General features: G+C 45.6%; 1 protein-coding gene across 3 annotated transcripts in view; it reads right to left on the bottom strand.

Annotated features, from left to right (window-relative positions):
• The window catches only part of ECHDC3 (enoyl-CoA hydratase domain containing 3), a 42017-nt gene extending 31520 nt beyond the window's left edge, over positions 1–10497 (bottom strand). For 2 of the 3 annotated variants that reach the window (XM_069765229.1, XM_069765227.1), the window contains exon 1: positions 10317–10497. In XM_069765229.1, the coding sequence (XP_069621330.1) occupies positions 10317–10450 (134 nt within the window). In that variant the 5' untranslated portion in view covers positions 10451–10497. The remainder of the gene's footprint in view (positions 1–10316) is intronic. The other variant, XM_069765228.1, reaches the window with a different exon arrangement.
• Positions 10498–11462: the final 965 nt, after the last annotated feature.

The following is an 11462-nucleotide window of genomic DNA, read 5'->3' on the forward strand; positions in this document are numbered from 1 at the left end:
GCGTTAGAATCGGGCCACAATCTAATATATATATATATATATATATATATATATATATATATATATATATATATATATATATATATATATATATATATATATATATATATATATATATATATATATATATATATATATACACACACACTAGATGGAGGCCCGATTCTAACGCATCGGGTATTCTAGAATATGCATGTCCACGTAGTATATTGCCCAGCGACGTAGTATATTGCCCAGCCACGTAGTATATTGGCCATTTACGTAGTATATTGCCCAGCCATATAGTATACAGCACAGAGCCACGTAGTATATTGTCCAGCCACGTAGTATACAGCACAGAGCCACGTAGTATATTGTCCAGCCACGTAGTATACAGCACAGAGCCACGTAGTATATTGCAGAGCGAGGTAGTATATTGTCCAGCCATGTAGTATATTGCACAGCCACGTAGTATTTTGTCCAGCCTTGTAGTATACAGCACAGAGCCACGTAGTATATTGCGCAGTGACATAGTATATTACCGAGCCAAGTATGTCACAGGTTAAAAAAATAAAAAAGCCGGATTACTCACCGGTAATACTCTTTTAGTGAGTCCACGACAGCACCCTACAGGAGAGAGGGATCCGCCCCACAGGAACAGGAAACCTACAGAAAGATAAAGGGGGGCGGTCCGCCTTTCCTCCTCAGTTTTGATTTCAGAGTACCCGGAGGACCGCCAGTATTAGGCAAAATATCATTATTTAAGTTTAAACTTATTTGCACTATATTTAGTAAGAGGAACTTTTTACTTTATTAGTATATACTATATTAACCTAGGAAGGGATGTAATAGGGTGCTGTCGTGGACTCACTAAAAGAGTATTACCGGTGAGTAATCCGGCTTTTTACCCCTCGCCATGACAGCACCCTACAGGAGATCTTTCAGAGACCATCACCTAGGGGGGGACCACCGTGCTGAGGACAGTCCTGCCAAAGTCTAGGTCAGAAGTAGACGATAGGTCAAGCCTATAGTGGTTATAGAAAGTAGAAGGATCTGACCAAGTTGCCGCCTTACATATGGTTTCTATTGGGACGTCTCCTCTTTCGGCCCAGGAGGATGCCATAGCTCTGGTAGAGTGTGCCGTTATGCCTTCCGGAGGGTTTTCTTTCCTCGCGGAGTAAGCCAGTGTGATAGACTCCCTGATCCACCGGGATAAGGTGCTTTTTGTGACTGCATGACCCTTCTTGTGACCCTGAAAGGATATAAACAGAGCCCTACACTGTCGCCAGCTACTGGTCCTTTCAATGTATTTTAAAAATACTCTTTTAACATCTAGAGTGTGATATTTACATTCCTCAGGAGTGGAAGGGTTACTGAAAAAGGTGGGTAGGACTATTTCTTGTGACCTATGGAATTTCTTCGCTACCTTGGGGAGATAGGAAGGGTCTAATTTAAGAATCAACTTATCCTGAAAAGTTAGCAGGAAAGGTGGATCTATAGAAAGAGCTTGGATGTCACTGATTCTCCTAGCCGAAGTCAGTGCTACCAAGAGGACGGTTTTAAGTGATAAATATTTAATGGATACTGAATCTATTGGTTCAAATGGAGAGTCTGTTAGGGCTTGTAAAACTAAATTTAGATCCCAGGGTGGAATTCTAGGTATATTAACAGGATTTATCCTTTCACAAGCCGTGATAAATCGGGATACCCATCTATTTCCTGCAATATTATGGCCATAGAGGGCTCCCAGTGCTGATACGTGAACTTTTAACGTATTTACAGCTAAACCTAGTTCCCTCCCTTTTTGAAGGAATTCCAATATAGATTGTACTGGAATTTCTGATGTGTTGGGAGATTTATGGAACTGTAGGAATTTTTTCCAGATTTTTGTATAAATTTTTGTGGTAGAACGTTTTCTACTTTGGAGGAGTGTGTCAATTAGTCCCTCGGAAAATCCCCTTAGTTTTAGCATCTGCCTCTCAAATTCCAGGCCGTCAGATGGAGATTGTCCACCTGGGGGTGGAGAAACGGACCCTGGAAGAGAAGGTTGGGTGTCGAGGGGAGGACCCAAGGGTCCGAAACCGACATGGCTTGTAGGCATGAGAACCATGTCCTTTTGGGCCAGAATGGTGCTATTAGTAGAACTCTCGCTCCATCCTCCCTGATCTTCCGAATAACCTGTGGTAACAATATTATCGGAGGGAAGGCGTACGCTAGACTGTATTGCCAAGGGGTTTGGAGAGCGTCTAGAATGTCCGGATGATCTGCTAACGATAGGGATGCAAATTTCTGGACTTGCCTGTTTTTTCTCGTGGCGAAGAGGTCTATTTGCGGACAACCCCATAGGGATACTATTTGTTGGAAGATATGATGGTTTAAGCACCACTCTCCCTGCCTTAGGGTATGTAGACTTAAGAAGTCTGCCTGCTGGTTGTTTTTCCCCTTTATGTGAACTGCAGTGAGGGATAATAGATGTTTTTCTGCCAATCCAGAATTTTCCCAGCGGAAGACATCAGAGTCTCTGATTGAGTACCTCCTTGTCTGTTTATATAAGCCACTGTGGTGGTGTTGTCCGAAAGAATTCGGACGTCTTTTCCCCGGAGCTGTGGGAGAAAATGACATAAGGCGTATCTTACTGCATTTAGTTCTTTCAGATTAGATGAGTTGTGGCATTCATACGTGTCCCATAACCCTTGGCAAAAATCATTTCCCATATGAGCGCCCCATCCATGAGGACTGGCGTCAGTGGTTATAATATGAGATGGTGTTATTACCCATGGAACACCACTCATCAAATGGTTAGAATCCAGCCACCACGTTAAAGAACATAAAACTTCCTGGGACAACGTTATCTTTGCATTTAAGCTAAGTCTAAGGTTTTTCCAAAGAGGAACTCACCCTCACATGGGATTGCGCATATCTTAGATTTTGATTGTGCGTCCCCTCTCCAGCTCTTCATCCATAACGCCCGTCTTGCATTGTTTACCAGACCTGCGGATTTAGCTGCTAGGCGGAGAGAATCTGCAGACGCGTCCGCCATAAAGGCTGCTGCACCTCGTATTAAGGGAATAGCAGCTCGTAATTTTTCCCGTGACATTTTATTCTCAATGCTTTGGTCTAGCTGGTCAATCCAGATGAGCATTGACCTGGCGGTACAAGTGCTCGCTATTGCTGGCTTAAATATGCCTGTAGTTGCCTCCCAGGATCTTTTAAGGGACGACTCGGCTTTGCGATCTAGAGGGTCTGAGAGTAACCCCGCGTCTTCAACAGGCAATGTGGACGGCTTAGAGGTAGAGGCAACAGCTGCGTCAACCTTAGGGATTTTGGTCCACGTAAGTAACTCATCGTCACTAAACGGGTATTTCCGTTTTGACGCCGAGGGCAAAAATCTTCTCTGATCTTGTTTCTCCCATTCTCTTTTTATTAATGCTTTCACTGCTGGAATGACTGGAAAGCATTTCCTTTTCCTCTCCGCCAAACCCGCAAACATTATATCCTGCGTGGTTTGTGCGCCCTTTGTCTCCTCACACCCCATAGTGTCTCTTATTGATTTCACTAGATTATCCACACTAAGGGGAAACATGAACGTCCCTCAATTTCTGAAGATGATGATGATGATGATGAAGAGGCTATAGAGATATCTGAGAGTACGGCTTGTTCACTATCAGAGTCTGATAAAGGTAACATAGTAACATAGTTAGTAAGGCCGAAAAAAGACATTTGTCCATCCAGTTCAGCCTATATTCCATCATAATAAATTCCCAGATCTACGTCCTTCTACAGAACCTAATTGTATGATACAATATTGTTCTGCTCCAGGAAGACATCCAGGCCTCTCTTGAACCCCTCGACTGAGTTCGCCATCACCACCTCCTCAGGCAAGCAATTCCAGATTCTCACTGCCCTAACAGTAAAGAATCCTCTTCTATGTTGGTGGAAAAACCTTCTCTCCTCCAGACGCAAAGAATGCCCCCTTGTGCCCGTCACCTTCCTTGGTATAAACAGATCCTCAGCGAGATATTTGTATTGTCCCCTTATATACTTATACATGGTTATTAGATCGCCCCTCAGTCGTCTTTTTTCTAGACTAAATAATCCTAATTTCGCTAATCTATCTGGGTATTGTAGTTCTCCCATCCCCTTTATTAATTTTGTTGCCCTCCTTTGTACTCTCTCTAGTTCCATTATATCCTTCCTGAGCACCGGTGCCCAAAACTCGACACAGTACTCCATGTGCGGTCTAACTAGGGATTTGTACAGAGGCAGTATAATGCTCTCATCATGTGTATCCAGACCTCTTTTAATGCACCCCATGATCCTGTTTGCCTTGGCAGCTGCTGCCTGGCACTGGCTGCTCCAGGTAAGTTTATCATTAACTAGGATCCCCAAGTCCTTCTCCCTGTCAGATTTACCCAGTGGTTTCCCATTCAGTGTGTAATGGTGACATTGATTCCTTCTTCCCATGTGTATAACCTTACATTTATCATTGTTAAACCTCATCTGCCACCTTTCAGCCCAAGTTTCCAACTTATCCAGATCCATCTGTAGCAGAATACTATCTTCTCTTGTATTAACTGCTTTACATAGTTTTGTATCATCTGCAAATATCGATATTTTACTGTGTAAACCTTCTACCAGATCATTAATGAATATGTTGAAGAGAACAGGTCCCAATACTGACCCCTGCGGTACCCCACTGGTCACAGCGACCCAGTTAGAGACTATACCATTTATAACCACCCTCTGCTTTCTATCACTAAGCCAGTTACTAACCCATTTACACACATTTTCCCCCAGACCAAGCATTCTCATTTTGTGTACCAACCTCTTGTGCGGCACGGTATCAAACGCTTTGGAAAAATCGAGATATACCACGTCCAATGACTCACCGTGGTCCAGCCTATAGCTTACCTCTTCATAAAAACTGATTAGATTGGTTTGACAGGAGCGATTTCTCATAAACCCATGCTGATATGGAGTTAAACAGTTATTCTCATTGAGATAATCCAGAATAACATCCCTCAGAAACCCTTCAAATATTTTACCAACAATAGAGGTTAGACTTACTGGCCTATAATTTCCAGGTTCACTTTTAGAGCCCTTTTTGAATATTGGCACCACATTTGCTATGCGCCAATCCTGCGGAACAGACCCTGTCGCTATAGAGTCCCTAAAAATAAGAAATAATGGTTTATCTATTACATTACTTAGTTCTCTTAGTACTCGTGGGTGTATGCCATCCGGACCCGGAGATTTATCTATTTTAATCTTATTTAGCCGGTTTCGCACCTCTTCTTGGGTTAGATTGGTGACCCTTAATATAGGGTTTTCATTGTTTCTTGGGATTTCACCTAGCATTTCATTTTCCACCGTGAATACCGTGGAGAAGAAGGTGTTTAATATGTTAGCTTTTTCCTCGTCATCTACAACCATTCTTTCCTCACTATTTTTTAAGGGGCCTACATTTTCAGTTTTTATTCTTTTACTATTGATATAGTTGAAGAACAGTTTGGGATTAGTTTTACTCTCCTTAGCAATGTGCTTCTCTGTTTCCTTTTTGGCAGCTTTAATTAGTTTTTTAGATAAAGTATTTTTCTCCCTATAGTTTTTTAGAGCTTCAATGGTGCCATCCTGCTTTAGCAGTGCAAATGCTTTCTTTTTACTGTTAATTGCCTGTCTTACTTCTTTGTTTAGCCACATTGGGTTTTTCCTATTTCTAGTCCTTTTATTCCCACAAGGTATAAACCGCTTACACTGCCTATTTAGGATGTTCTTAAACATTTCCCATTTATTATCTGTATTCTTATTTCTGAGGATATTGTCCCAGTCTACCAGATTAAGGGCATCTCTAAGCTGGTCAAACTTTGCCTTCCTAAAGTTCAGTGTTTTTGTGACTCCCTGACAAGTCCCCCTAGTGAAAGACAGGTGAAACTGTACAATATTGTGGTCGCTATTTCCTAGATGCCCGACCACCTGCAGATTTGTTATTCTGTCAGGTCTATTAGATAGTATTAGGTCTAAAAGTGCTGCTCCTCTGGTTGGATTCTGCACCAATTGTGAAAGATAATTTTTCTTGGTTATTAGCAGAAACCTGTTGCCTTTATGGGTTTCACAGGTTTCTGTTTCCCAGTTAATATCCGGGTAGTTAAAGTCCCCCATAACCAGGACCTCATTATGGATTGCAGCTTCATCTATCTGCTTTAGAAGTAGACTTTCCATGGTTTCTGTTATATTTGGGGGTTTGTAACAGACCCCAATGAGAATTTGGTTACCATTTTTCCCTCCATGAATTTCGACCCATATGGACTCGACATCCTCATTTCCTTCGCTGATATCCTCCCTTAAAGTGGACTTTAGACAAGACTTTACATAGAGACAAACCCCTCCTCCTCTCCGATTTTTACGATCCTTTCTAAACAGACTGTAACCCTGTAAGTTAACTGCCCAGTCATAGCTTTCATCTAACCATGTCTCGGTTATTCCCACTATGTCAAAGTTACCTGTAGATATTTCTGCTTCTAGTTCTTCCATCTTGTTTGTCAGGCTTCTGGCGTTTGCAAGCATGCAGTTTAGAGGATTTTGTTTTGTTCCAATCTCCTCGCTGTGGATTGTTTTAGAAATGTTCTTACCGCCCTTCTGAGTATGTTTTCCTGGATCTTCTTTGTTCAAGTCTAATGTTTTTCTTCCCGTCCCGTCAAGGTGTTGGCTTTTTGGATTTACTTTTTTGTGGTTTATCCTGTGACATAGCCTTTAACTCCTCTCTTATAATGGCGCGTAAGTCCGTAATAGACACCGCTGCTCCTTGTGTGGTTTCTGCTATACAATCTTTGCAGAGTTTTTTGGGGTATGAGTCTGGTAGGGGCTGGCTGCATAAGGCGCATTCCTTATGTTTGGTTTTTTGTCGTTTTTTGGCCTGATCCAGATAAGACATAGCGAGAGGAGGAGAAAGAGAGAGAAAGGAGGGGAGACGGCGTCAGCTTAATAGGCAGAGTTATAAACTCACCCAGTGAAGCTTTTTATTACCGGATCAGACGGCCGAGATCCTTTGGATTTATCCACTGTGTCGCTCTTTCGACCGGCATCTGATGATCCTCTGCTGGAGCGGTCCTTGGAGGGAACTGGGTCTCCTGCTGCAGGATCCATGGCACCTGGAGATGACATCTTGCATCGCAGGTAACAGTGGTTAGCCAGTTTATATAGAGCGCCATTTTTTAAAAAAATTTTTAGCGGTACTGCGCATGCGCAAACTCGCGCTACCCCCACCGCTGATCTCGGCCTGCTTACCCCGGAAGTTTAGCATCTACTTCCGGGGTGAACTTACTAATGGCGGTCAGCGCGCGCGGAGCGGCCTCCAGTCCCCGGACCGCCATGCAGGAAGCTCCTCTCACTCACCCCTTCTGCCGGGCGAGGAACTCCCACACTGAAGCCGCCGCATAATGCAGATGCCGGGCGGCTTTCTCCGGACCCGGCCATCTGTATGCCTCCCAGATGAGGAGGGAGCCGTCTAGCGGAACTCCCCCGACGCTGCTTCCAGGCTGCAGCCCCTGCCGTACCGAAGAGACTGCACAGGCGGCGTGCATGCCCAGGTACTTCTGTAGCTTCTAGAGTCCTGTCGTTCCCGCAGGAACAGGAAACCTAAACTGAGGAGGAAAGGCGGACCGCCCCCCTTTATCTTTCTGTAGGTTTCCTGTTTCTGTGGGGCGGATCCCACTCTCCTGTAGGGTGCTGTCGTGGCGAGGGGTAAAAATAAACATACTCACCTAACGATCCGAGGGCCTCTTGTAGTTGAACATACTCACCATTCTGGTCGCTACTCCTCAGCGTCCCGTCTGTCCGCCTCCTGGGATCCAACGGCGCTGTGCAGATGGGCGCGCGGCTGCTGCCATCTTGCGTTCCCCGGATGCTTTGCGAAATTACCCATATGACATAGCGGTGTCGCGAGACCGCTAGGTCTTTTGGGTAATTTCGCAAAGCATCGCTGGGAAAGGAAGATGGCGGCAGGCACGAGCGGCTCAGCGGACAACGGAGGGTGAGTATAGCAGTTTTTTTTTATTTTTTTTTACTATTTTTAACATTACTTTCTTTTACTATTGATGCCGCATAGGCAGCATCAATAGTAAAAGGTTGTGGACACAGAGGGTTAATAGTGGCGGTAACGGAATGCGTTACCCATGCCGCGGTCCGTTACCGCCGGCATTAACCCTGTGTTAGCGGTGATCGAAGGGGAGTATGGAGCGGCGCCGGGGACACTGACTGCGGGGAGCGGAGCGCCGGGGACACTGACTGCGGGTAGCGGAGTGGCCATTTTCTTCTGGACTGTGGTCGTGGCTGTTTTGCGGCGACCAATCAGCGACTTGGATTTCCATGATAGACAGAGGCCACGACCAATGAATATCTGTGACAGAAGGACGGACAGACAGACAGACGGAAGTACCCCTTAGAAAATATATATATACACTATATATACACTGTATATATGTTTTAACAAATTTGAGCCCGTGGATCCATTGTATGTCTGTTTTGAGAGCCGGCGAGAAAATCTGGCAGTACGGATTGCATATGGAGGATGACATGCGCAAAATTTGCTGCCACACCCTGCCTACGGATGACATACGGATCACTATTTTCGGAACATTTCTGCGTATTACGGCCGTAAAAAAACGGACCGTATTTTTGTACGCCTAGTGTGACGCCGGCCTTTGTGTTTGCAATCATTTTCAGGACGAAAACGAGTATTATCTGACAGAATTGCAGGGGTGTCAATACTTTTGGCCACAACTGTATTACTAATCTACTGAAGGTAAGCCACTAAAGAACGCACACATAGTGGGTATGTGTTTGCCCGTGCACTAGTCCACAGAAGCGGGCACACAGTGGGTATGTGTATGCCGTGCACTAAGCCACAGAAGCGGGAACACAGTGGGTATGTGTATGCCGTGCACTAAGTCACAGAAGCGGGCACACATTGTGGGTATGTGTATGCTGTGTACTAGGCCACAGAAGCGGGCACACATAGTGAGTATGTGTATGCTGTGCACTAGGCCACAGAAGCGGGCACACAGTGGGCATGTGTATGCTGTGCACTAGGCCACAGAAGCGGGAACACAGTGGGTATGTGTATGCTGTGCACTAAGTCACAGAAGCGGGCACACATTGTGGGTATGTGTATGCTGTGTACTAGGCCACAGAAGCGGGCACACAGTGGGTATGTGTATTCTGTGCACTAGGCCACAGAAGCGGGCACACAGTGGGTATGTGTATGCTGTGCACTAGGCCACAGAACCGAGCACACAGTAGGTATGTGTATGCTGTGCACTAAGTCACAGAAGTGGGCACACAGTGGGTATGTGTATGCTGTGCACTAGGCCACAGATGCGGGCACACAGTGGGTATGTGTATGCCGTGCACTAAGTCACAGAAGTGGGCACACAGTGGGTATGTGTATGCTGTGCACTAGGCCACAGAAGCGGGCACACAGTGGGCATGTATATGCTGTGCACTAGGTCACAGAAGCGGGCACATAGTGGGTATCTGTATGCCGTGCACTAGGCCACAGAAGCGGGCACACAGTGGGTATGTGTATGCCGTGCACTAAACCACAGAAGCGGGCACACAGTGGGCATGTGTATGCTGTGCACTAGGCCACAGAAGCAAGCACACAGTGGGCATGTGTATGCTGTGCACTAGGCCACAGAAGCGGGCACATAGTGGGCATGGGTATGCTATGCACTAAGACACAGAAGCGGGCACACATAGTGGGCATGTGTACGCCGTGCACTAGACCACAGAAGCGGGCACACATAGTGGGTATGTGTATGCCGTCCACTAGACCACAGAAGCGGGCACACATAGTGGGCATGTGTATGCTGTGCACTAGGCCACAGATGCGGGCACACAGTGGGTATGTGTACGCCGTGCACTAGACCACAGAAGCGGGCACACATAGTGGGTATGTGTATGCCGTCCACTAGACCACAGAAGCAGGCACACATAGTGGGTATGTGTATGCCCGTGCACTAAGACACAGAAGCGGGCACACAGTGGGTATGTGTATGCTGTGCGCCAGGCATGGTAACACCACATACCTGTATTGTGCCCTCCTGTTCCTCCCTCTCCCCTGACTCACACATGAAGTCACTGTCACTGTGGATTACCACAGATGAGCAGGAAGTAGCTGTCATTAGCCCTAATAAGATAATCCCAGCATTACAGGGCACACAATAGCTTCTGGAGACTCCCTGACAACTGACAACAGCGCTAATCCTGCTGACATGCAGCTACTGCCACATACTTCTCCAGCCACAGAAGTTTCTCCTGCTGCCACCTGAGCCCCATACCTGACGCCAGCGTCCTGCACGCACTGGGTGAGCCTGGCAGGCTCCTGCTGCACTGTGCCCAGCTGCCTGCTCCTGAGGGCAGTCACAGCGCGAGCCGGGGCCCGGACAGCTGCAGGACACAACCAGGAATACATGTCTGCCTGCTCCGAGCTCCCAACTTTAGAGGTAGAGGCTGAGCCGGAGCACAGTGCTGCCCCCTAGCACGGAGGATCTGTACTGCCTCTCTGGGATCTGCTGACAGTCTACAGCTATTTGCTGCCAATGGCCATTGTTAAACGGATCACACATGAGATCAGCAGAAACAGGCTGCTTCACTTTTATCAGACTTTTATTCTTAACCCCTTCACCCTGAAGCCTGTTTTCACCTTCCTGACCAGGCCAATTTTTACAATTCTAACCCCTGTCCCTTTATGAGGTTATAACTCTGGAACGCTTCCATGGATCCCGGTGATTCTGAGGCTATGTGCACACGTTCAGGAATTCATGCAGAAAATTCCTGAGAATTCCGGACATTTTCTGCATGAAATCCGCAAGAAAACCGCATGCGTTTTTGCCGCGATTTTGCCGTGGTTTTGACGCGTTTTTGCCGCGGTTTTGACACGTTTTTGCCGCGGTTTTTTCCGGACACTTCCCAATGCATTTTGGAGTGGGAAATCCGCAAAAAAAACGCAAAAAGATAGAGCATGTCCGGATTTTGTGCGGTATGCGTTTTTTTGCGGAAAAAAACGCATCATGTGCACAAAACATGCGGAATTCATTCTAAATGATGGGATGCTTATTGTATGCGGTTTTTTTGCGGTTTTATAGCGTTTTTATCGGGAAAAACAGCGAAAAAACCGCAACGTGTGAACACAGCCTGACATTGTTTTCTCCTGACATATTCTGCTTGATGATAGTTGTAAAATTTCTTTGCAATGACTTGTTTTGTGAAAAAAAAACAAACGGAAATTTGGTAAAAATTTCACAATTTTCAAACTTTTAATTTTTGATGCCCTAAAATCAGAGTGTCATAGCACACAAAATAGTTAATAAATAAGATTTCCCACCATGTCTACTTCACATCAGCACAAGTTTTGAAATTTTTTTTGTTTGTTACAAAGTTATAAGGGTTAAAACTTGACCAGCTATTTCTAATTTTTACAACAA

Source organism: Ranitomeya imitator, chromosome 4 (assembly GCF_032444005.1).
Source record: "Ranitomeya imitator isolate aRanImi1 chromosome 4, aRanImi1.pri, whole genome shotgun sequence".
Lineage (NCBI taxonomy): Eukaryota > Metazoa > Chordata > Amphibia > Anura > Dendrobatidae > Ranitomeya > Ranitomeya imitator.